Raw genomic sequence first — 27,652 nt, 5'->3', positions numbered from 1 at the left:
CATACAAACTATAATGTATAATGGTTGTGTTTTAAGCATGAATAAAGTTCTCTCACAAGATGTCATTTTGCGTCATCCGGCAAATTATCTCACTTTTGAATGGATGTAAAAGATCCGAGCCGAACATAAATGGAGTTAGCGACATAATTTGCCAGACGATACTTAATAACATCTGTCATAAGCATTCATTAATACCCATGATAGTGTCACATCATAATTATGACTGTCTTATGGCAGTGTTATGACGCCACCCTCAAATAAAGTATTACCTATTAACCTAAATAAATCAACAAATAAGCTGCACTGGACTATAAGCAGCAGGATTCAAACTGAGGGGGCAAAGTAGCGGCTTATAGTCCGAAAATTATGGTAATTCCTTTGCCTACTGCTTGCCAGTTGACATACAAGCAGATTTCTCAAAAAGAAGTTCTTCTGCCCCCCGACTGCATTCAAACACCAGTTAGCTTATTCATTGTTTCTGAGGTAGAGTTTATTCATAAATCATTTTGACAATGTGTGAAATCCATCTCATTTTGGTGGCACCTCACATCTATAATAATTTATCACTAACTCATCTGCTGCCATTGAACAAGATAGACGAACGTCCAATTCATTCTGACTGGGGCAAAGTGCGTATGCTGTTGCTGACGGCTTGCATCCTCTGTTGACCTGATGCCAACAATGAAGACACACAATTCCCGCCCCATTCATCCCAAATTTAGTGGCAGACTGGCATTCACACACACACACACACACACACCCTGGCAGAAGTCTCTGGATATGGTTTTATACCAACTGTTGACAGCGTGGCTTGCTCATTCAGACTGCTGAGTGGCCTGGAATTCAATACAATACCTAAACACAGCCAGTGGACAGTTCTGGATATTAAAAAAAATGAACAAAGAGGTTTTCAGCACGTGCAATGTGAGGATGGGTGGGTGTGTTGTCTTTGGCCTTTGCCCCCCAACAGCTGTCAAGCAGGCCATGTGGTTTCCTCACCATGTGTAGACATCATCGCTCTATTGATTAGCAACTCCATAAAACCAAACACAGCTGCAAAACAGGACAACACAAATTATATTTACAGTGGGGCAAATAAGTATTTAGTCAACCACCAATTGTGCAAGTTCTCCTACTTGAGAAGATTAGAGAGGCCTGTAATTGTCAACATGGGTAAACCTCAACCATGAGAGACAGAATGTGGGGAAAAAAATCATATTGTTTGATTTTTAAATAATTTATTTCCAAATTAGAGTGGAAAATAAGTATTTGGTCAGATTTCTGGCTGTCAAAGAGGTCTAACGTCTTCTTACGAGGTCTAACGAGATCTAACGAGGCTCCACTCGTTACCTGTATTAATGGCACCTGTTTTAACTCATTATCAGTATAAAAGACACCTGTCCACAACCTCAGTCAGTTACACTCCAAACTCCACTATGGCCAAGACCAAAGAGCTGTCGAAGGACACCAGAGATAAAATTGTAGACCTGCACCAGGCTGGTAGACTAAATTTGCAATAGGTAAAACACTTGGTGTAAAGAAATCAACTGTGGGAGCAATTATTAGAAATGGAAGACATACAAGACGAGTGATCTGGGGCTCCATATAAGATCTCACCCCGTGGCGTCAAAATGATAAGAACAGTGAGCAAAACTCCCAGAACCACACGGAGGTACATAGTGAATGACCTACACAGAGCTGGGACCACAGTAGCAAAGGCTACTATCAGTAACACAATGCGCCGCCAGGGACTCAAATCCTGCACTGCCAGACGTGTCCCCCTGCTGAAGAAAGTACACGTCCAGGCCCATCTGCAGTTCGCTAGAGAGCATTTGGATGAACCAGAAGAGGACTGGAAGAATGTGTTATGGGCAGATGAAACCAAAATAGAACTTTTTGGTAGAAACACAGGTTCTCGTGTTTGGAAGAGAAAGAGTACTGAATTGCATCCGAAGAACACCATACCCACTGTGAAGCATTGGGGTGGAAACATCATGCTTTGTGGCTGTTTTTCTGCAAAGGGACCAGGACGACTGATCTGTGTAAAGGAAAGAATGAATGGGGCCTTGTATCGAGAGATCTTGAGTGAAAATCTCCTTCCATCAGCAAGGGCATTGAAGATGAGACGTGGCTGAGTCTTTCAGCATGACAATGATCCCAAACACACAGCCAGGGCAACAAAGGAGTGGCTTCGTAAGAAGCATGTCAAGGTCCTGGAGTGGCCTAGCCAGTCTCCAGATCTCAACCCCATAGAAAATCTGCGGAGGGAGTTGAAAGTCCATGTTGCCCAACGACAGCCCCAAAACATCACTGCTCTAGAGGAGATCTGCATGGAGGCATGGGCCAAAATACCAGCAACAGTGTGTGAAAAAGGGTACATAACAAAGTATTGAGATGAACTTTTGGTATTGACCAAATACTTATTTTCCACCAAGATTAAATAAATTCTTTAAAAATCAAACAATGTGATTTTCTGTTTTTTTTTCCCACATTCTGTCTCTCATGGTTGACATGTTGACAATTACAGGCCTCTCTAATATTTTCAAGTAGGAGAACTTGCACAATTAGTGGTTGACTAAATACTTATTTGCCCCTCTGTATCTTCTTAGAGCTCTTTAACGCATTGGTTGCCATTGACAGCACTAGACGTCCAACCCATTTTGACGAGGAGGGCTGGCAGTGATCACTTTTATTAACGAAGACAACATGTATTCAGTAATGATGAATCATTTTGTTGGGTGTCTAGCTGGAGACAACAACACAAGGATGTGTCAGTGAAGCTACACGGTCGTAGGAGGAAATTCTGGGTGCGTCCTTTGGAAAAAGGCTTATGCATACAACACTGTCTGACTAAAAGTTTTCACATTTGTTGAGCAAACGTCACGGGCATTCCAGAAGAGAATGCTGGAATCTTGAACACTCCTCCTACTCCTTTCCATGTCTTTTCCCAAGCACGTGTTGAATACAAATGATACATACACACACCATGTGGAAGTGCTCCTTTGCATAAACATGAGAACAGCTCGGATGTCTATGTTCACATCGCCACGGAAACGAGGATTGTGTTTGAAAAACGCTGAGAGGGTTTTCCTTGAGAGGACCCAAAGGGTGCCTGGAGATACGCCGCACCCTGAATACACGGAGGAGGCTGTAATAAGTTGCATATGAGCAGTTATGTAACTCATCTCCGCCTCGGGGGGCGTCATAGGGACAAAACTGCGGAAGAATGATCGATCTAGGAGGGGGAAATGTGCAAATATGTGGATTGGGAACTGCAAGATTGCGGAACAATTTGGATTTCAAAACATTTTTTTCATTGAAAAATAATGGAAATGGAACATACTGTTCCCAGATGTAAAGCTTTCCACAATAAAGGCTGCTTCTAATTGATTTCAGCAGATTTTGGAATTCTCACTTATATACTTAATTCGAAGTGATTAGGAATGACCACATACAATGAGGAAAATAAGTATTTGAACACCTGAGAAAATCAATGTTAATATATGGTACAGTCGCCTTTGATTACAATTACAGAGGCCAAACTTTTCACCAGGTTTGCACAGACTACAGCAGGGATTTTGCACCACTGCTCCACACAGATCTTCTCCAGATCAAACAGGTTTCTGGGCTGTCACCGAGAAAAAATGAGTTTGAGCTTCCTTCAAAGATTTTCTAGTGGGTTTAGGTCTGGAGAGTGGCTAGGCCCCTCCAAAACCTTGATATGTTTTTCACAAAACCACTCCTTGGTTATTCTGACTGTCTGCTTCAGTCCATTGTCATGTTGGAAGACCCAGTCATGACCCATGTTCAATGCTCTAACTGATGGAAGGACGTTACTCCTCAAAATCCCACAACACATGGCCCTGGGCATTCACTCATTAATACAGTGCAGTCGTCCAGTCCCATGTGCAGAAAAACACCCCCAAAGCATGATGCTACCACCCCCGCGCTTCACAGTAGGGATGGTGTTCTTGGGATGGTACTCATCATTCTTCTTCTTCCAAATACTATGAGTGGAAGCAAAAAGATCCATTTTGAGCTCATACAACCACATGAATTTCTCACATGACTCCTCTGGATCATACAAATGGTCATTGGCAAACTTAAAACGGGCCTGGACATGTGCTGGTTTAAGCATGGGAACCTTCCATTCCATGCAGGATTTTAAACCATGACGTCTTAAGTGTATTACCAACAGTAACCTTTGAAATGGTGTTTCCAGCTCCTTTCAGGTCATTGAGCAGCTCCTCCTGTGTAGTTCTTGGCTGATTCCTCACCATTCTTAGGGATCATTGAGACCCTACGAGGTAGATCTTGCATGGAGCCCCATTCCAAGGGGCAATGTCACAATGTCACACTCCCAGTCATGTTTAGCTTCTTCCATTTTTTAATCATTGCTCCAACTGTGGATTTTATATCACCAAAGTGCTTGGCAATTGCCCCGTAACCCTGTCCAGCCTTGTCGAGGTCTACAATTCTGTCTCTGGTGTCTTTGGACAGTTGTTTGGCCTTGACCAAGTTAGTAATTGGAGTCTTTCTGATTGTATAGTGTGGCCGGGTGTTTATATGCTGCTAACCACCTCAAACAGGTAAAAAATGTCAGACTCAAAAAGTCTACCTTCACTCCACTTATTCATCGGACTTTTTAAAGGTGATAAGCAGGTCTTTGAGGCTCACAATTCTAGCTAATAGGTGTTGAAATACATATTTGCAGCCGTATAATACAAATAAATTGTTAAAAAATCATACACTGTGATTTCTGGATTTTTGTTAAAGATTGTCTCTTACAGTGGACAAGCACCTACCATGAAAATTTCAAACCCATCCATCATTTCTAAGTGGGAGAACTTGCAAAATCAAATACTTATTTTCCTCACTGTAACTAGATGATGGTGATTATTTTTTTCTTTTCAAAATTAAAGGTTGGTTGTCAATGTTGTTAATCTTACTTTAAAAAAGTAATTAATTACAGTTACAAATTACTTCTCCCAACAAGTAATTACATTAGTAACTCAGTTACCTGAATGTAAGAGTAATTAGTTACTTGGCAAAGTAACTGTTTTAATTTTCATGTTTTTTTTTTTCTCAAAAAAAAAAAAAAAAAGTCACGCAATGTGAAGTTTAAAGGGTTTTTGGGACAATTGGCCCTAGCCCAATTCTTTACCCTAAACTTAACTAGACACAGGGGTATTGCGGATATTGCGATAACTAGATAGTAACCTGTGCTATGTGTGGAAGTCATTTAATGTTGTGAATCACCCGTTAAGGTTGTTAAAATTGCTCCTGTTATTGCATTAGTTCCCTTCTGTCTATTTTTGACATGTATAAGTTTTAAAACTGTTTCATCATTTAAAGATTTAAGTTAAGTTTTGCCGATTTAGGAGCATTTTAGATAAGAAGTTACTCAGGTTCTTTAGGAAGGTTCTCTACAGCAGAACCTTCCAGAGAAGTCTACTGCTTTAAGATGGCGGCTGTTTACTAACGCATCTAGTTCTTTATTATACATGTTGCTAATGCGGCCATGTCTGTCATTTGCATCTAGTTCTGTATATATGTGATATCTACCGAAGCATCATGTGGGCGTAGTTTGTAGGCTATCGGCTACAGTCAGGTATTATTGGAGCCACCTAGCATTGTAGCATCACGTTTGCAACGGCATCACACTCCCTTGCCTCCTCTCCACTCCTGCTCTGCTCTCTCATCTCCGTGAGTCCGTCTTTTTCAGACTTTTCTCGCGTCAGTCAACCGACATCGTAAAGCATATTGACGCACGGCTTTCCCGCCTCAGTAACAGTAACGGCGTTGCCAAGATGAGAAAAGTCATTCATTAGATTACTCACTACTGATGAAAATAACGCCATTAGTGACGCCGTTAAGTTGGATGAAGGTGGAAATAATGCTATCAAAAGCTTGACTATGCGCCAAGCAAGCTGCTCTTATGATAAATTATTAGACGTGAGCCCCGCTGAAGTCAACCTCCTGAAAACATTAGCTGGTCAAAAAAAGTGGGGAAAAATTGCCTTTTTCCCACCACGTGAATCATATTAAGGAATGCACAAGCCTTAATGGGAAGTGTTTACATAAACTCAGCATTGCTGTCTTACATCATGCTAGTTTCCTTCACCAAATTTACACCCTATCTGAAACAGACACAAAGAAATATGACAGCCCTCACAATGACTAAAGCTTAAGATCTATAGAAAGTGGCTTTTTACAGGTTTTAATCACAGCATCGAAAAGCAAGTAATTACATGTTCACGCAGGATTTATTGGAACATGTAAAGCCAAAGCCAAGCCCCTTAGAGCTAAATATTTCCAGTTCCTCTGTCACTGAGGGCTTGATATAAGACACCATTGGAGACGTTGAATAATTCAGGACAGAAGCTAAAGAGAACCGACTGACATCCTCTCACTTTAGCTCCAACACAACCGGTGTACACAGAAATCAAGAGGAGGGGTATGGGTATTCATACCTATGCAAATATTCAAAGTTAAATTTTGAAATATGAGGATTAGTAGTGGTGGTGGGTAAAAATATTGTGTAATTGATGCATTGCAATTAGACATTGATTCAGCAATGCCAGCGCTTGCATTAATTCATATTATATAACCAGAGGCAATGTTATATATTCATATTTTGTATTATTCCTGAACATAAAGTTTGGAGTTGCATGCTAATTTAGTTATGCCATGTGAAAATAAAGGATTCCATTTCTATTCTATTAAAGTTCTGATTATTAGAAAGTGGAAGTAAGACCCAGTAACTGCAAAACCCCAAACCTCAGAAGTTTCAGGCTCACATGCTAACCACTCTACTTGCCATGTTGCGTCTAAAACTTCCAAATTAAAGAAAACGGTGTCCATCTTGGGCCCATTTTAAGAACCTGAAGATGAGTGCAGCCACAATAGTGAAAAAAATGACAGGTGAGAGACAGCAGGTAGATTACCGTATTGGCCCGAATATAAGACGATGTTTTTGCATTCAAATAAGACTGAAAAAAGTGGGGGTCGTCTTATATTCGCGGTCTAGACATTATACCCATTCACAACGCTAGATGGCGCCAGATATCATTGAAGCGATGTTCTGTCATGACAGATCTCAGCTACTCTCAAGTTTAACCAGTTTGCATTATTTTATTGCAATGTTTTTCCTGATTCAGATTTGGTTTAAGACAGTTACAGTACAGTTAGACTTCACTCTGATGGTTAATGCAGTTATTGCAATTTTTTTGTTTTATCACAATAGATTGGTTTATTTACATTCCAAAAAAACAGAAGCCATTCATTTACGAATGTGATTGCACTTTAGTTAACATATTTAAATGTTCAGATATTAAGATTTGAATGAGGCAAAATAACATGCTTTTTCTCTCAAATATATTCTTATAATCATTTTTCAGATGTACTGTAATTATTTTCTGTATAAAAATTAATTTGGTGTACAAAAAGTTTTTTTTCAAACTTCAAGACAAAAGTCTTGAAAAAGAGGGGGTCATCTTATAATCAGGGCCGTCTTATATTGGGGCCAATACGGTATTAGGTCTGGAGTAGGGCTGAACGATATTGGAAAAAACTGATATTGCGAATTTTTGGGTTTTTGTGATAAATTACGATAATAAAACTAGAAGAATTTTCACCAGATGACTTGAATAGCTCTGTTTAGGAAGACTTTGGTGGACCCCGATGACCACATTGTATTGATTTGGGATGTCCCGATCCGTTCACATGATCAGAAATGGCGCCTATTTCCAGAGGATTGGAATTGGGTGAAAAGTATTGGGTTTTTAAGTTTAAAAATGTATTCATGTTTTTCTGCGTCACGCTTGTACAGCATCTCACCCTCCCTCCTGCTAAGCAGTGAGACCAAACTGTTTTTCTTGGTCACCAGTAGAGCTGGTGTTGGGTACTTAAAAGTTCACGATGATTGACAGGTTTGTAGCTTTGATTTATCCAGAGACACCTCGTAGTTCTACGATCAAAGGAACAAATTTGTTAATCATCGTTAAGCTTGGTACACAGCCTGAAGTGTGCTATGGCAAGTCAGTCATTGTGTAAATAACAGGCTGTTCTCGGCAGCATGAGCGTCAAACCAAAAAAGAAAACTATTATTTTATTAGTCGATTAATCAATGAACTAGTTAGTTCGAATAATCGAGTAATCGGATAAAGAACATAAAAAAATCAAAATACCTGAGTTGAGCCTCAAACGATATTAAAAAAAATAAATAAATCAATGAGGATCTAAGTACAACAAAAGAACAATTGGGTAACTTACATAGCAAAAGTCCGCTAGCTTAAATGCTATAAAATGCAAATTTGTTTTATTTTTTTTTTTACAAAGCGCTTAACAAATGGTTCAAACACATTCCAACCAAAAAAAAAAAAAAAAAACGCTAGATATGCCTATATAGTAAATTACAAATGCATTAAAAAAATCATTAGCTCAAACAAAAAATTGGCTTATGTTGGTCTTAACAGGGAGCATTAACAGTTAAGAGTAGGCTTGTTCCGATTATGTTTTTTTGCTCCCGATCCGATCCTGATCGTTTTAGTTTGAGTATCTGGAAATATCCCGATCCGATTGCTTTTTTTTGCTCCCGATTCAATTCCAATCATTCCCAATAATTTTTCCCGATCATATACATTTTGGCAATGCATTAAGAAAAAAATGAATAAAACTCGGACGAATATATACATTCAACATACAGTACATAAGTACTGTATTTGTTTATTATGACAATAAATCCTCAAGATGGCATTTACATTATTAACATTCTTTCTGTGAGAGGGATCCACGGATAGAAAGACTTGTGACTTTGTATATTGTATAAATTGTTACTTTGCTATCAAAAGCTCTATTTGTCTTGTTGTTTATCTTATTTTGTAAAACGAAAATATTATTCAGATGTTTGGGATGTAACTAAAGCAAAAAATAGCTGTGTATAAGTCAAAGTAATGTTTGAAATGTATGCTTTCACAAAAAGCTCAATTTCTCAGTTTTTTCATCGGAAAATTGAAAACTAAGCTATTTTCTAATGTTGAATTCTAGAGAATGGAAAAAGATATGAACTAACTTTTTTTCTGCTGAAAGAAGAGAGTCTAATCTTTCTTTTGGTGGGTTCCATGTTTATATAGCAATAGAACTTAACTTTCTGTGGGCCTTGCAAAATCAGTCAAAATCCAGTAAAACGGCCGGGACCAAAGGGCTCCGGTGAAAATGGCTGGGAGTGAAGGAGTTAATATACAGTGGGGAGAACAAGTATTTGATACACTGCCAATGGGTTTTCCCATTGGCAGTGTATCAAATACTTATTCTCCCCACTGTAGATAACTGTGCTGGGAAAAAAATACCATTGTTAAAATTTTTTAAATGTTTTTTAATCAAACACCGTAAGCAGTTATTCACAATGTTACTCATGACTTGAGTATTCTTTTTACTGAATACCTTTTTACTTGTACTTGAGTACATTTTTTGAAAGACTACTTCTACTTTTACTTGAGTAATACCATTTTGAAGTAAAGCTACTCTAACTTGAGTCAAATTTTTGGCTACTCTACCCACCTCTGCATTGCATATCACGTAATTTTTTTTTTTACATCTATCCATGCCAGCGACTTGTAATGACAGGCAGAGCAGGAAAATACTCTTCCACTAGATGGCAGAATCTAAATCACATGTATACATTATTTCAGTGTTTATGTGTCGATTGTTTGGCGGTATTCCTCTGTAATGTAAAAATCTTGGTAAACATAGACAGCAGACAGCTTTGTGTTTGTTATGTTAATAAGCATGACTTAGTTGGGTTACTACAAATTTACAACAAGCAAGACGCACCAAACGTCATAATCAAAACAAGTAGCGTAAATAAAATGAAGCCTCACCTTTTCGGGTGATTGAAGTCAAGAAGAGACGAATTTTAATATCCAAGAAGACTAACTAGAGACAACTTTTGCTTAACGGGCTGTTGATGTGTTGGCACTCGAGTCCTCCCATCGGCGCAACTTTAACGAGTACACTAAGCACTGCTTAAAACTGCCATTATTATGCGAGGAAATAAGATTAGTCTTTATTTGAAAGCATGTTGGCGCAGGTCTTCATGGGTCGCGGGCGAATCAGCTGTCATCTGGTCAGACGTCAGATGTGGTGGAAGGCGAGCTTTCCTTTTTGCGTGTCTACTCTAGTCTCCATGCCTGTCCTAGCTCAGACAGAGACCACCCACTTTTTCCAAAGCGCTCCCGTTAGGTGCCCCACTTTCACGCCTGCTTAGAAAGAAAGAGAAAGTGTTCTGCCCCACATGATGCCTGACTAAAAACATGGTAAAAAAAATTTGATCAGAATGGATAAAATTACACGATTATGTTCTTTTAACCCGATGACGATACAATATTTGTTTTAACATTAAGATGTATAAATAATATACTGTAATAAGGCACGGATTTAGATTAAATTGCTATAATAAGAATGTATAAAATATTTTAAAATGTTTTTTTTTTTAGACAGTGATGAAAATAGTAATAAACACAGTATAACATGTAAATATGCTAAGGAAAATTTTTAACCACAGGCTTTACGGGGAAAAAATTAATTCTCATCAGTTTACTGCTTTTATTTTATTTATTTATTTAATTGCTAATTTGTTTTTTTATTTCAGTGTATACTCCAATTCTGATTGAAAAAAAAAATGTAATAAAATAAATAAAAATTTGGATCTGTTTTGGAGAAATTTTGTTTGTGAATAAAAAAAACAAAGAATTATAGAATTAGTTTAATGTCCAAAATTATAATCACTGGGGCACAGACTTCATAATTGTATTGATGGGTCAATTCGGCCAGCCACTGCACAACGCCTTCAAGCAGGGAGCCCATCCCACAATCCGCTTCAGTTATTCGCAGTCGGTCGCAGCGACACATGCAGCGATTCAACACCAGATTTAGGATAAAAGTACGAAAGCTGTACTGTATACAAACAGGAAGGATTGTATCAGGAGTAATTTGCTCAAGGATTAAAGGTAATTATTATATTTTGCATACCATACATGAATTTTAAAACGTTGTGGGAAAAAAAATCAATGGGAGAAATTAGCTACTACGGCATTGGCATCATAGTTCGCAATATTCCATATAATAAATGCTAACTGCCCGGTTCTTTGCTCTTTTAACAAAAAATCGAGACTGTTTTACATCGATATCTATAAAGAATTCAGGGATTTAAGCATATATAACAAAAAGCTCTTTGTTGTGGTAAGGCAGCGCCACAGTGACTTAAAGACGAGCAGCTCATACGACATATTTACTGAAAATAAAAGCTAACTGCCCGTTTTTTTTGTTTTTTTTTTTTGCTTTTAAGAATTGAGACTGTTTTACGTCCCTATCTATAAAGAATTGAGGGATTTTCGCATTTATTCACAAGAATTTCCACTTGGTCAATACCGGTGATAGGCCCCCGATTAATCGGCCCCAGCCCCATGTCCTGTCAATACCATTATGAAGTCTATGACTGGGGTTAGTATAGTTTAAAAATGCTCATAACTTCATGTCGCTCATAACTGATTACGTGCACTCCAAATTAGGAAGTAACTAAACTTTTAATGACTGCATTAATTTCCTGAAAAAAAAAATTGGAGCTGTTTTGGAGAACTTTTGTTTGTGAATATAAAACGTAAAGAATTATAAAATTAGTTAAATGTTCAAAATTATTTTCACTGGGGTTAGTATAGTTAAAAATGCTCATAACTTCATGAAGCACATTATTGATGACGTCCACGCCAAATTAGGAAGCAACTTAAAACTTTTGGTGAGCGCTTTAATTTCCTTTCCTTGATGTTGCAATCCAAAGCAATGATGGCATAATAAAAACAGTTTAAAAGTGGATTGCTCTTCTGAGATTCATATTTCCTTTGCTGGGAATCAAATATTTTAGATAGAGGTCTGTAATCACAGAAATAGGAATCGTAGTCAGATAATTAACTTTTTCTTTTTCTTTTTTTGTCATCACAAACAAGAATATGTATAGTCACCCTGTGTTGAGCACATTGAATGTTTGTTTGTGAACTAAAAGGCTGCTATTCAACTTTTGCTGATTCTGCATGGCAGCTTCCTCATATGTGATCTTGTATGTGCAAGAACAATAGCAGGAAACTGAGCCCAATCTCAAGTGTGAACATGGAAAAGGAAGAGATTGATGTGACACAAATTCACGTGTGAGCAAAAACACAGGGGGTGGGGAACCTAGTCCTATAAAAAAAACCTCAAAGTGGATTTGACGTGATTGCAAAATCAGGTACTGATTAACTGAAAACGTTCATTAGATCACTCTGAAAACCTCAATATCTTTCTTAAGGATAGTTCTTTGACAAAATGGAGCGTTCCACTGGACATACCACACCCATTGCATGATGGGATAGACTCCAGGTTGCAGCAATCCTGCCTAGGATCAGTGTTAACAGACAACAGATGGCTCTTTCTATGTAACACATTCGTTTGTAGTGTGTTGCATATCAACAAATATGGGGCAGTGGTTTTTCTAAAAAGCAATATTTGTAGTAATTTAAAGAACATATAGAGATTTTAAATTGTGTATTATGAATTTTAAAAAATAATGTTTTTTCCACTCAGTTTAGTATTTGATGTATTTATTTTTAAGAAGATAACTTACCGTAATTTTCGCACTATAAGGGGCACCTGACTATCAGCCGCCACCCACCTAATTTGGCACAAAAACAGCATTTGTTCATAGATAAGCCGCACCTGTCCTCATTGTATTATGGGATATTTACACCCGAAAGATATTAACCAGTAACACCTTATTTGACAGCGGCATCATACGACTATCATAAAACCCAATGAACCACAATGAAGCTTTGAACCAATTGGCTACAAAGCTTCAAGAAGCCTCATTTGACCATCACTGATCCCTTGGGGGAGACAGTCAACCTCTGCTGCCACCTGCTGTCAACACTGTTGTTGTCCAACATGCCTCCTAGCATGCATTGCAGTGCTACAGATGTAAATAACAATCAAAATTGATGTTCTGTGCTAACTATTTCTTTATGTACCGTTCCAGTTGTTTCATTAATTGCTAGTTATAGTATTTGGTAACACTTTATATGACAGTAGCGCCATAAGACTCATAATTATGACATGACACTGTCATGAGCATCAATGAATGCTTATAAAAGATGTCCTTTAGTGTTATCCAGCAAATTATCTCACTTTTGAATGGATGTAAAAGATCCAAGCTGGACATAAATGCAGTTAGTGACATAATTTGCCGAATGACACTTAATGACATGTGTCATAAGCATTCAGTAATGCCCATGATAGTGTCATGTCATGATTATGACGGTCTTATGACAGTCTTATAACGCCATTGTCAAATAAAGTGTTACCTATTAACCCAAATAAATCAACAAATAAGCTGCACTGGCCTATAAGCTGCAAGGAAAAAAATAGCGGTTTATAGTCCGAAAATTTTGGTACTATTATATAACAATATTGAGAGTGTACAGTTATCAAGCTTATAATATCAATGTGTTTCTTTGTACTTTTATTGATACTTATTAAGTTCTATCATTTTTTTAGAAAAAAAAATTTGGAGGCTTTTCACTTCTAAGCTGTATTCTTCCCCATCAATATTTACAGTATTAATTTTTATAATGCAATAACTGGATCACAAACCTGAACAGTCAATGTATATGCACTATAGTCAAAACTATATTGCTTTTGGTATAACCAGCTTTAATGATTGTAAAATTATAAATTACGAATCAATGAACATACTTATGAAGAGTGTGGGAGATGCCCAGCAGCGTAGGTCCACATTAGGACATCCGTGACGCCACATTTGGTACACAAACGGACTACTGACAAACTGTATGCACACCAATGAGAAAGCTCCAGAGTGTTGTGTCTGTATGAAATGCTTCCTTTGTGTCTCAACTGGCAGTGGCCACTTTCATTCAGGAGCGGTTTGGTGGTCCATTGTTGTCTATTGAATATTTTCTCTGGTCATTTTAGGCACTGTAGGAGTACATAATCGTTGTATTGTGAAGACGCTGTGGCTAGACCTTCCACTGGGTGAAAGGAGAAAGGTTAATCAGTATGACTTGTCATTGCTGCGTAGGACAAACATCATGACTGCCTCACTAACCCTTCTCTATAAACACTGTAAAACTACTAAGACAATGTATACCTACGGAAGTAATGATATAGCTTCTACCTGACTTTTGATAGGTCATAGAGTGCAATGTGAAGTGTTCTTTTCCTCTTTCCTGTCTTTCTCAAACCAGCTATTGTTACTTTCTTTGCTTTTAGGAAACCACTGGCAAGTAAAGTATTTTATGTAATGAAGTAGCTCATTGACTTGTGACTTATTCAAAGCTTTAGTCCTTGTTGAAGCAGGAATTTACAGTAATTTTTAAGACATTTGCACCTGTTTTATGTAAATTTCTAATACATACCCATCAGTTACAGGCCTTGCAACAGCTTGTCCTGTGCTGCCACCTCTTGGAAGAACTTGATCACTGATTAAATAAATAAATAAATTAGGCCTGTCAAACGATTAAAATTTTTAATCGAGTTAATTACAGCTTAAAAACTAATTAATCGTAATTAATCGCAATTCAAACCATCTATAAAATATGCCATATTTTTCTGTAAATTATTGTTGGAATGGAAAGATAAGACACAAGACGGATATATACATTCAACATACGGTACATAAGGACTGTATTTGTTTATTATAACAATAAATCAACAAGATGGCATTAACATTATTAACATTCTGTTAAAGCGATCCATGGATAGAAAGACTTGTAGTTCTTAAAAGAAAAATGTTAGTACAAGTTATAGAAATTTTATATTAAAACCCCTCTTAATGTTTTCGTTTTAATAAAATTTATAACATTTTCACTCAAAAAATAAACTAGTAGCCCGCCATTGTTGATTTCAATAATTACTTACACAATGCTCATTGGTGCTGAAGCCTATAAAATCAGTCGCACCCAAGCGCCAGCAGAGGGCGGCAAAACTCCATAAAACACAATTAACAAGTGAATGTTTCACTGTACCGTCATTTAAATCTGTCTGAGTGGGGCATCTGCGTTAATTGCGTCAAATATTTTAACGTGATTAGTTTTTTAAATTAATAAACGCCCGTTAACGCGGTAATTTTGACAGCCTTAAAATAAATAAATAAATAAATACATTATTTTTTAATGGGGTTTTTTTTGGTAACACTTTACAATAAGGGTCCCTTCATTAACATTAGTTAATGCATTTTTAGACAGTAACTAATGTTTAAGTAACATGACAATAATTGATATAATTGCTTATCAAACATTTAGTAATATATTAATTGACAAGAGTTAATGCATTAGTTAATGCATAACCAGACAGTAACTAATGATTTGGTAAAATTAAAAATATATATAGGCCTATTTAGTGTTAGAGTTTAGGGTTAGGGTTTGTTAACTTAAGCATTTATAATTTCTTAGTTAAGGGACACATGTGCTACACTTTACAATAAGGGTCCAAAACATTCAGCAATGGTTAATGAAGGTTAAGTAATACTTATGAGGTACGTTCACGTGAAATATTACCATACTTAAGGTTAGGTTAGCAGCACCCAAGGACTCACAGAGCAATGTTTCTCATTTTAAAATAACATAATCCCTTACTAGTACCTTACTAGTATACATTATTAACTATTTATTAATGCACTAATGTATTGCACCCAAGGACTCACAGAGCAATGTTTCTCATTTTAAAATAACATAATCCCTTACTAGTACCTTACTAGTATACATTATTAACTATTTATTAATGCACTATTGTATTTGCAAATTAATGTTAAGCCATGTATTATATATTATAACCTAACCTTAAGTATGGTAATATTTCACGTGAACGTACCTCATAAGTATTACTTAACCTTAATTTACCATGACTGAATGTTTTTTGGACCCTTATTGTTAAGTGTAGCACATGTGTCCCTTAACTAAGAAATTATAAATGCTTAAGTCCCCCCCTTAACCTTTATTAACCATTACTGAATGCTTTTCGGACCTATTGTCTTAAAATGCATTAACTAATGCATTAACTCATGTTAATTAATATATTAATAAATGTTAGGTAAGGGATTAAATGAATTATTGTTATGTTACTTAAACATTAGTTAATGTCTAAAAGTGCATTAACTATTGTTAATTACACTTATTGTAAAGTGTTACTTTTTTTTTGTGTTTGTTTTGAAAAGTCCTTAAAGGGGAAGTTCAGAATTTTTGACATCAGGCTTAATCTTTGAGTTAGCACGGGTTTAATTAGTTGGTAGAGTTGATTTGAACAAATTCTGTGTTGTTTGTTAGTTTCAGCGCTCCAGAGTGGCAAAGTTAATGCAAGTCAATAGGGCTGACTTAGCATGTCAATAAAAAAACAACATATACACATGAAAAAATCATTGATAACCCATGCAATCAATAGTGTTGTCTATGTTTTCAGGATAAAGTTATTAAAACTTACCATTGAACAGTACATTGTATGAACAGCAACATTTGTAATCCAGCAGTTCAGCAGAGGAACAGAGCAGAGAGATATCACACCATTTTTTCCCCACCACATATTTTTGATGTCGTAGCCAGCAGCAAGTAACCAGTTTATATTGTTCCTCGTTCTTCATAGGGAATTTGTGGAAACTTTGCTTTGCCCATTTCTTCTGTCTGTTTCCACAGGCTCTAAATGCACATTCTGCCATGTTGCGGGCCATCACTAAACTCAGCAGACTGATGCTGCATGCGAGAAAGGTGGAAAAATATTATTGGAACGCCTCCACAATTTTGGATCACTTATGAGAGGTTTGCTGGAGGTCAAAATGTCTTTTGATGGCCAAAATTAAAAAAAATTTAAAAACTTGTCTCGATCAGCCCTGTTTGCTGTTTACATTTGCTTGGAACGCTTTGAAGTCGCAACTGGTACCATCCAAGCGGGATAAGTCCGACTTCCTACCTTCATCGAATGCATCGTGAGTAGAGTGGCCGCAACAATCCTCTCTATTGTGGTCGTATTACGCATCTAGAAAAAATAGTCCTGCAGAAGGAAATGAATTACGGCAGTTTGGTGTGACATTGTTTTGGTCACATGGATGTTTTGGAACAATGATCTGCATTTTGAATTTATTTGACTATGTTGGATATGTTTTTAGATCTGTATCATTTTTTATTGATATGCTAAGCAGGCACCATTGACTCGCACTAGCTTAGCCACTCCAGAGCCCTGAAACTAACAAATAACTACAAATAACTGTCCAGAATTTGTTGAAATCAACTTCACTGAGTAATTAAACCCCCGCTAACTCAAAGATTTCCCCTAATGTCAAAAATTCTGAACTTCCGCTTTAAATAATAAAATCTTGTGTTTGTTTTTTGTTTTTAACAATTTAAAAGAGAAAGATGGGGGGGTGAACTCATTGTTTGCCGATGACACAGATAAACTAGAAATCCATTTCAACTAGGACAGCTGTTAGTGGATAGATTGGAGGTCTGTCACCATCAATGGCACAGAAACATAAACATTTACGGCAACTAATAAGTTAATTGTGGCCGGCATAGGGAAGGCCTTAGACTCAATGACTAAAAGAATTACTGTAATTTTCGGACTATAAGACGCACCTGACTATAAGCCGCCACCAGCCAAAATTGACCGGAAAACAGCATTTGTTCATAGATAAACTGCACTGGACTATAATCCCCAGCTGTTCTCACTGTGTTACGGGATATTAACACCAAAAGATATTAGCCGGTAACACTATATTTGACAGCTGCATCATAACACTGTCATAAGATCAAATGAACCACCATGAAGCTTTAAACCAACTGGCTGCAAAGGCTTCATTGCTTCAAGAAGCTTCATTTGGCCATTACTGCTCCCTTTGGGGAAACAGTCAACCTCTGCTGTCACCTACTGTCAACATTGCTGTTGTCCAACATGCCTCCTAACATGCATTGCAGCGTTACAGATGTAAATAACAATCAAAATTCATATTCTGTGCTAATTGTTTCTTCCGTTACTGTTCCAGTTGTTTCATTAATTGCTAGCTATGGTATTTGGTAACACTTTATTTGACGGTGGGGCCATAAGACTGTCATAAAACATAATAATTTTGACATGACACTGCCATGAGGATTAATGAATGCTTATGACAGATGTCTTTTTGTTTCATCCGGCAAATTATCTCACTTTTGAAAGGATGTAAAGATCCGAGCTGGACATAAATAATTCAGAATGTCCTTAATGCCCATGATAGTGTCATGCCATAGTTATGACGGTCTTATGGCAGTATTATGGCACCGCTGTCAAAAAAGTGAACCCAAATAAATTAACAAATAAACCGCACAAGACTATAAGCCACAGGATTCAAAATGAGGGGGAAAAAGTAGAGGCTTATAGTCCGAAAATTACGTTACTCATGTGACAGGAGAAGAAAACACATTCTTTTATTTTATATTCATCAAATATTGTGTCATGAAAAAAAATATCCCATAAAAAGGACAGCCATCTTCTTGTGCATCAATACTGTTGTTAGGTTTTGTGTTGGTTTTCTCCTAGTGTGACTCGTCCCTGTGATTGCCCATTGATTTCACCTGTTGTACCTGCTCCTAATGTATCCTCCAATCTGCATCCTCCTGTGTTACCCAGCTGTTCCTCGTTGTCTCGTTAACCTTGTCTGCGTGTATATAAGCTCCCCATTTTCTTTTCACTCCTTGTTGCGTCATTGTGAATGTCGATGTCCTGTATAAAGCCCTCGTGTATTAGTCCCTCCGATAAAGTAAGTTTTGTTCGAACCTTGCCTTTTGATCCCCATTGATTGTTAGTTATTATTAAAACGTTTTTGAGATCACCGCCAAAAGTTAAAAAAAAATTTAAAAATTTTTTTAAAAAAAGGAAAAAAAAAACTTTTTTTCCCCCTTTTTTTCAAAAGGCAAGGTTCAAACAAAACTTTCTTTATCGGAGGGTCTAATACACAAGGGCTTAAACAGGACTTCGACATTGACAATGACGCAACAAGGAGTGAAAAGAAAATGGGAGCTTATATACAAACACGCAGACAAGGGATAACGAGATAACGAGGAACAGCTGGGTAACACAGGAGGACGCAGATTGGAGGATACACTAGGAGCAGGTACAACAGGTGAAATCAATGGGCAATCACAGGTACAAGTCACACTAGGAGAAAACCAACACAAAACCTAACAACTGTTACATAAATACAGCATTCCTGGAATAATTATTTAATAAAGACGCACATTAACAAACAAACAAAATCACAGGGCTACAAATGTCACATGATATAATCCTTAATTTCTATTTTCATGTGTATTATACAGCTTGTCTCTGTGTGAGTGCTCCCCCCAAAAAATGAAGCCTCATCTTGGGCCCAGTTTTAAGGCGGACTTGGGAGATGACAGGTTCCTCCTGCCGTGGTGCTGCTTCGTTTTCACGTTTTGTTTTGGTGCCTTTTTCAAGTAAAAATTATGCTGGCGTGGAGAGAAAAAAAAAGTTATCAACGGATCGAACAGCGTTTCTTTACACCAAGTACTACAATCTCCATTGTTGAATTTCAGTACATAATTGTTTGAAAGCCTAAAGAAAAAAATACAGATTTATTGTAATTAAAAGGTAAAGACAACTGAACTAAACTAATACATGTTATAAACAGGATTAAAAATGCACCGTTTGTAAATTTTATTAGAGATTCTCTGCTTACCACTAGAGGGAGCCCATTTACCACCACTACACTTGAAATGATTTCGAACATCTAATTTCAAAACATGAATCAGGAACATACCTGTGTGGCTTCAGCTGGTCCCACTGTGATAGTGCTGGAGGAGACAGTGTAACCTGGAGCGGAGGCTGTCACCGTGTATGTGCCAGGCAACAAGAGTCGGAAATAGTCGCCTTGAACCCCTAGAGATCCATTAACAAACTTTTAACACGTTGGTTGTCATTGCCGGCGATAGACGTCCAATCCATGTGGACTGGGAGAGGCTGGCAGTTGACTGTCAGTCTTTTGTCAGACAACTCACCACTGGTCACATCATGGTTGATGCCTGATACTGAGATCTCAGCATTCTTGATAGGATTGTTGTTGTCATCCAACACCATACCTTTTATCCCATGATGCACCTGTAATGTAGGGATAACTGCTGTTTGGCACCTTTTTTTAAATTGCCACCCAATCCACCAGAAAACGCTACTAGCACTGCTTAAGTCAACACTTTTAACGAGCGAAGAACAGTCTTTAATTTTGTAAACAAATGCCTTATTTTAGTTCAGTCTGGTGTGTATAATTAGAGCAAAAGGAGCTGGTCTGACCCCTATATCATGGCTTTTGAAACTTTATGGTGTCGTACTGTATACTTTTCTAAAGTGGTCCATGCACTTTTGCTCCCCCACACTTGAACAAGCTAAAAGTGGAGAGCTGGAACGGTATCTTAAACTGCAAACAGAGTGTGTTGAACTTATTTTGCCTAGAACTACAAGCAACAAACCTGTTCTATGAACGATACCAGCGCCTCTCGATTTCCGAGCCACTCTCGGGGAAGTGAAGACTCAGGTGGAAACTTGTCACAGCTTAGTTCGAGTGTGATCTCAAAACAATTGGTGTATAAGTAATTGAAGTCTTGCATGCCTGCAACACAAAACGACGCAAAGGCTTGCAATATTAAACATGGCAGCATTTTCCCGAACAATTTTGGACAACTACAGTGGGGCAAATGAGTATTTAGTCAACCACTAATTGTGCAAGTTCTCCCACTTGAAAATATTAGAGAGGCCTGTAATTGTCAACATGGGTAAACTTCAACTATGAGAGACAGAATGTGGAAAGAAAAAACAGAAAATCAAATTTTTTGATTTTTAAAGAATTTATTTGCAAATCATGGTGGAAAATAAGCATTTGGTCATGACCAAAGTTCATCTCAATACTTTGTTATGTACCCTTTGTTGGCAATAACGGAGGCCAAACATTTTCTGTAACTCCTCACAAGCTTTTCACACAATATTGCTGGTATTTCGGCCCATTCCTCCATGCAGATCTCCTCTAGAACAGTGATGTTTGGGGGCTGCCGTTGGGCAACACGGACATTCAACTCCCTCCACAGATTTTCTATGGGGTTGAGATCTGGAGACTGGCTAGGCCACTCCAGGACCTTGAAATGCTTCTTACGAAGCCACTCTTTTGTTGCCCTGGCTGTGTGTTTGGGATCATTGTCATGCTGAAAGACCCAGACACGTCTCATCTTCAATGCCCTTGCTGATGGAAGGAGATTTTCACTCAAAATCTCTCGATACATGGCCCCATTCATTCGTTCCTTTACATAGATCAGTCGTCTTGGTCCCTTTGCAGAAAAACAGCCCCAAAGCATGATGTTTCCACCCCCATGCTTCACAGTGGGTATGGTGTTTTTCGGATGCAATTCAGTATTCTTTCTCCTCCAAACACGAGAACCTGTGTTTCTACCAAAACGTTGTATTTTGGTTTCATTTGACCATAACACATTCTCCCAGTCCTCTTCTGGATCATCCAAATGCTCGCTAGCGAACTGCAGACAGGCCTGGACGTGTACTTTCTTCAGGAGGGGGACACGTCTGGCAGTGTAGGATTTTAGTCCCTGACGGCGCATTGTGTTACTGATAGTAGCCTTTGTTACTGTGGTCCCAGCTCTCTGTAGGTCATTCACTAAGTCCCCCTGTGTGGTTCTGGGATTTTTGCTCACCGTTCTTATTATCATTTTGACGCTACGGGGTGAGATCTTGCATGGAGCCCCAGATAGAGGGAGATTATCAGTGGTCTTGTATGTCTTCCATTTTCTAATAATTGCTCCCACAGTTGATTTATTTACACCAAGCATTTTACCTATTGCAGATTCAGTCTTTCCAGCCTGGTGCAGGTCTACAATTTTGTCTCTGGTGTCCTTCGACAGCTCTTTGGTCTTGGCCATAGTAGAGTTTGGAGTGTGACTTACTGAGATTGTGAACAGGTGCCTTTTATACCGATAATGAGTTAAAACAGGTGCCATTATTACAGGTAACGAGTCGAGCCTCATTAGACCTTGTTAGAAGAAGTTAGACCTCTTTGACAGCCAGAAATCTTGCTTTTTTGTAGGTGATCAAATACTTATTTTCCACTCTAATTTGGAAATAAATTCTTTAAAAATCAAACATTTTCAGTTTTTTTCCACATTCTGTCTCTTGTGGTTGAGGTTTGCCCATGTTGACAATTACAGGCCTCTCTAATCTTTTTAAGTAGGAGAACTTGCACAATTGGTTGTTGACTAAATACTTATTTGCCCTACTGTATACCTGTTGTGGTGAAATTCAAAGTACAACTGGCAGTTAATTAAAACAGTCAAATAAACAGAACTCCTATTAAATATGAACTCGATAGCTTCACATTCCAGACAGACTGACAGTAAACTAAGTTGGTATTTGGTGTTTTTTACACTCAAGGATAAAGTGAGGTGAATGCACGCGCCAACGGTTTGATGAATGTGTAGTCCTGCAGGCATTTTTGTGCAAATTTATAACTGTAAATGTTCAACCAGTTTCACAGAAAGACACTCAGCCAAAAAGAATGAGGGCATTAGGTTTACTGCAAATGTTGAAGTTTGTTTAAATATTCCATTTGATTGACTGCACCTGGGAAATGTTCAGTATTTATGCTCTGGACGTGAAAGCGAATCAATTTGAATAGATTTAAGGAGTAGGAAAAAAAAATTGGAAGGAAGGCCGCATTCCGCGTAAAGTGCAGTATTAAAATTCAAGTTTTCTTTCCAAATGGTATGACTATAATGTAAATCACCCAGACAACCACAAAAGTATAGTTTTTATTAGGGTTGTGACAAAATATCGAAATGGTGATATGGCATTTCGATATTTTGTCACACCCCTATATAATACATATTTTCGGATAGTTATTTTGAGATTTGGGGAGTATTTAGGGACACTTAAAGGGTTCATTCCGACTTACGCGGAAATTCGGGTTACATTGCCAGCGTAGGGACGGAACTCATTTCTTACTTTCTTTATTTGACTGCCAATGATGGCGATAGATGTCAAATCCAAATTTTCCTGGGAGGTTCTTCCCATACAAAATCGATTGGACGTCTGTCGCTTTTATTGGCAGTCAACGTTAATCAACAAGTATTTAGTCTTACTGTTTATTTACTCACCTTTAGACAGCGAGTACCAGCTGGCCCCATTGGTGATGCCCTCGTCAAAGTAGTCTCCACAATTCCAACCGTTGTGCATCCAGCTGTGTGCGTACGAGTAAGTTTTCGCCAACTGGCATCACACGCAGACACATACAATTTGGTCCATATATTTTTGGACACTGGCGCAGTTTTGAAGAACCAGAGTTGAGTCGGTTTCTTACGTTTCTGAAGATTTTGTCGTCTGGGGTAGCAGCATATGTGGTCCTCCCTCGAATTCGGGCGTCCCGCGATTTGTCGAAGGGGTAGTTAGCCACCACAGCTCCACCGTGGAGGTTGGCGGATAGAACAAAGTTGTGGTTTTGCATCCATTTTATGACTGCACGAGTCTCTGGTTCCACCTGAGGATGGTATTAACACTTATAGGGCATATAATTATTTATTATTATTAGGGTTGTTCCGATCATGTTTTTTTGCTCCTGATCCGATCCCGATCGTTTTAGTTTGAGTATCTGCCGATCCCGAAATTTCCCGATCCGATTGCTTTTTTTTTGCTCCCGATTCAATCCCAATCATTCCCGATAATTTTTCCCGATCATATACATTTTGGCAATGCATTAAGAAAAAAATGAATAAAACTCGTAACGAATATATACATTCAACATACAGTACATAAGTACTGTATTTGTTTATTATGACAATAAATCCTCAAGATGGCATTTACATTATTAACATTCTTTCTGTGAGAGGGATCCACGGATAGAAAGACTTGTAATTCTTAAAGGGTAAATGTGACTTTGTATATTGTGACTAAATATTGCCATCTAGTGTATTTGTTGAGCTTTCAGTAAATGATACTGTAGCCATTTAACTCTTCTGCCCAAATGCATGATGGGAAGTGCAACCATGACTGTGCGTAGTGATACCAATTGATATATCTTCTCTCCGTTGGGAAATACCATAGGGTGTTAAGAAAAAGATCAATTACTACCTTTCTTCCCCACATTGCTTCCCACGATATTTCTAATCGTAGGGAGAGGGATTGTAATTAAAAAAAGGCTCCAAAGGCTGCCAAAATTCACTCCACTAATTTTACGCTACCTTTTAGCTCTATATATAGGTAAAACGGTGCCATTACAGATTGAACGTGACAATGCGTGAGTGGGTCGTGCAGCGTATACGTTAATTGCGTTAAATATTTTAACATGATAAATTTTTTTTCTAAATTAATTACTGCCGTTAACGGGATAAATTTGATAACACTACCTTAAGCCTAAAGACTCTGGATGAGTGTAACATATTATGTCTGTAACGTTAAATACAATTAGAAAACTATTTTATTTAAAAAAATAAATATATATATATATATATATATATATATATATATATTTAAAAAAGGCATGTCCGATATTTTTTTGCCGATTCCAATACTTTGAAAATGACGTGATCGGACCCGATCAATCAGGAAATCTGTAATTATTATTATTATGTACAATATTTATGTTATTATTTTTTATTATAAATTATTATGGCATTTTTTAAATTAATAAATACCTTTATAAATTAATGAAATCAATAAAAACAAAATCTTTCCTGGAGAATTTGCGTGAGGACGCTTCACTCTGCTAGTCTGTAGACTCCTGTTGGTCATTTTGGAGCATTTACAGGTCACTCCCTGTTCATTTTGGGGCATTTCCAGTAGAGATAGACCGATATTCGGCTAGGTCAATTATCGGCGCCGATATTTGGAAATTTGATGTTTATTGGTATCGGCCTTTTTCTAAATCCAACCGGCCAATATGAAAAAAATCAATTTATAACTGGGTTATTTCAGCTTCCCTGCCTTATTGTGTCCTGCACTGGTATTCAACCCTTCCTCTAATTGGTTAAATGGTAATGGTAACTGGAGTTACACTTGGAATCCGCCTTTCCACCTTTTTAAGGCCCTCAAAGCGCTTCACACTATATCCTCATCTACCTACTGGTGATGCAGCACCAGCAGCAATGTGGGGTTTAGTATCTTGCTCGAGGATACTTAGACGAAGTCATCAGGGGGGAGAGATCAAACCCACAACCTCTGGGTTGGGGAACGACTACTTTACCACACCACCCACACAGTGGCAGAGGCCTTCAATTAACATCCTTTAAGCATTTCAATGTAGTTCAGTGTTTACATTATTCAATTTTTAACGACAATTTTTACACTTTTACTGCAAATGAATATCGGCTCCGAAAATTGGTTATCGGCCCCTCTAACTTCTAATAATCGGTATCGTATCGGTCCTGAAATACCTACAGTGGGGCAAATAAGTATTTAGTCAACCACTAATTGTGCAAGTTCCCCCACTTGAAAATATTAGAGAGGCCTGTAATTTTCAACATGGGTAAACCTCAACCATGAGAGACAGAATGTGTGAAAAAAAAAAAAAGAAAATCACATGTTTTGATTTTTAAAGAATTTATTTGCAAATCATGGTGGAAAATAAGCATTTGGTCAATACCAAAAGTTCATCTCAATACTTTGTTATGTACCCTTTGTTGGCAATAACGGAGGCCAAACGTTTTCTGTAACTCTTCACAAGCTTTAAAAAAAAAAAAAAAACAGCCCCAAAACATGATGTTTCCACACCCATGCTTCACAGTGGGTATGGTGTTCTTCGGATGCAATTCAGTATTCTTTCCCCTCCAAACACGAGAACCTGTGTTTCTACCAAAAATTTCTATTTTGATTTCATCTGACCATAACACATTCTCCCAGTCCTCTTCTGGATCATCCAAATGCTCTCTAGCGAACCGCAGACGGGCCTGGACGTGTACTGGCTTCAGCAGGGGGACACGTCTGGCAGTGCAGGATTTGAGTCCCTGGCGGCGCATTGTGTTACTGATACTAGCCTTGGTTACTGTGGTCCCAGCTCTCTGTAGGTCATTCACTTGGTCCCCTCGTGTGGTTCTGGGATTTCTGCTCACCGTTCTTGTTATCATTTTGACGCCACGGGGTGAAATCTTGCATGGAGCCCCAGATCGAGGGAGATTATCAGTCTTCCATTTTCTAATAATTGCTCCCACAGTTGATTTCTTTACACCAAGCGTTTTACCTATTGCAGATTCAGTCTTCCCAGCCTGGTGCAGGTCTACAATTTTGTCTCTGGTGTCCTTCAACAGCTCTTTGGTCTTGGCCATAGTGGAGTTTGTAGTGTGACTGACCGAAGTTGTGGACAGCTGTCTTTTATACCGATAATGAGTTAAAACAGGTGCCATTAATACAGGTAACGAGTGGAGCCTCGTTCGACCTCGTTAGAAGAAGTTAGACCTCTTTGACAGCCAGAAATCTTGCTTGTTTGTAGGTGACCAAATACTTATTTTCAACTCTAATTTGGAAATAAATTCTTTAAAAATCAAACAATGTGATTTTCTGTTTTTTTTCCACATTCTGTCTCTCATGGTTGATATTTACCCATGTTGACAATTACAGGCCTCTCTGATCTTTTCAAGTAGGAGAACTTGCACAATTAGTGGTTGACTAAATCCTTATTTGCCCCACTGTTTATCGGTCGATCTCTTATTTACAACAGGTCACTTCTTGTTGATTTTGGGTCATCACGCCTCATCATTCGAACTCCCACCACACATCACATCACCCCCTCTCTCCTTCAACTCCACTGGCTCCCAATAAAACAAAGAACTATCAACAAGATTCTCCTCATCACGTTCAAAGCACTTCACGGCCTGGCCGCATCCTATATATCTAATGTCCTCTGTAATAAAAGCCCCTCCGATTCACTTCGTTCTTCTTCTCCCCTCCTCATTTCTATCCCTCGTGCCCATTTAACTACCTATGGTTCCAGTGCGGTTATTCACTCTGTACCCCCAGCTCTGGAACTCCCAACCCCTTGAGCTTCACAACATATCTACGCTCCCACTTTTCAAATCCCGACTCAAAACACAACAGTTCATGCTTTCTTACCCACCTTGATCCTTCCTCTGTTCCGGCTTAACCTCTTAATTTTCGATTACTTTTATTCTGCTTTTAATTTGTCTTTATTCATTTTTAATCTGTCTTGTACAGTGTCCTTGAGTGTTATGAAAGGCACTCGAAATCAAATGTCAATTATTACTTCTGGGGGAATTCCTATTTGTTTTGGGGGCATTGATTTTGGAGCATGATTTTTGGGTCAGCACCTGTCCATTTTCATGAGGAATAAACTAGTTATTGCCCCAATAACACTGTTCTGTTCAGCTGCTTGACACTGAGAATGGAAATCTGAGTGTCTGATTGATCTGAATAGTTTTAATGTATCACATGGGAGTATGGCATACTCCCATTGTGATCATTCAACGTACTTCGTTTATTAGGAGAAAGCAGCGAACAGGAAAGGGTTATGAGGGAACAGATGAAAAGAAGGAGAGAGAGAGACAGAAGACGCACAAACAACAAAAATAAATATATT

At 38.0% G+C, this 27,652-nt stretch overlaps 3 protein-coding genes across 7 annotated transcripts in view; 1 reads left to right on the top strand and 2 right to left on the bottom strand.

Annotated features, from left to right (window-relative positions):
* The window catches only part of dnmbp (dynamin binding protein), a 71,333-nt gene extending 61,134 nt beyond the window's left edge, over nt 1-10,199 (bottom strand). For all 3 annotated transcript variants that reach the window (XM_057825247.1, XM_057825246.1, XM_057825248.1), the window contains exon 1: nt 9,882-10,199. The gene's annotated coding sequence lies outside the window, so the exon portion shown is untranslated. The remainder of the gene's footprint in view (nt 1-9,881) is intronic.
* Nucleotides 10,200-10,926: 727 nt separating this feature from the next.
* Nucleotides 10,927-27,652, top strand: part of LOC130909141 (integrin beta-3-like) — a 47,969-nt gene continuing 31,243 nt past the window's right edge. For both annotated transcript variants that reach the window (XM_057825262.1, XM_057825264.1), the window contains exon 1: nt 10,927-11,009. The gene's annotated coding sequence lies outside the window, so the exon portion shown is untranslated. The remainder of the gene's footprint in view (nt 11,010-27,652) is intronic.
* cpn1 (carboxypeptidase N, polypeptide 1) overlaps nt 19,137-27,652 on the bottom strand; it is a 42,778-nt gene continuing 34,262 nt past the window's right edge. For both annotated transcript variants that reach the window (XM_057825269.1, XM_057825268.1), the window contains exons 4-9: nt 23,429-23,605; nt 23,226-23,337; nt 20,544-20,683; nt 20,079-20,178; nt 19,841-19,959; nt 19,137-19,529 (exon numbers count right to left, since the gene is read on the bottom strand). In XM_057825269.1, the coding sequence (XP_057681252.1) occupies nt 19,419-19,529; nt 19,841-19,959; nt 20,079-20,178; nt 20,544-20,683; nt 23,226-23,337; nt 23,429-23,605 (759 nt within the window). In that variant the 3' untranslated portion in view covers nt 19,137-19,418. The remainder of the gene's footprint in view (nt 19,530-19,840; nt 19,960-20,078; nt 20,179-20,543; nt 20,684-23,225; nt 23,338-23,428; nt 23,606-27,652) is intronic.

This window comes from Corythoichthys intestinalis, chromosome 21 (assembly GCF_030265065.1).
Source record: "Corythoichthys intestinalis isolate RoL2023-P3 chromosome 21, ASM3026506v1, whole genome shotgun sequence".
NCBI classification, from domain to species: domain Eukaryota; kingdom Metazoa; phylum Chordata; class Actinopteri; order Syngnathiformes; family Syngnathidae; genus Corythoichthys; species Corythoichthys intestinalis.
Note: the sequence above shows the minus strand (reverse complement) of the source record. Positions and strands in the feature narration are given on the sequence as shown.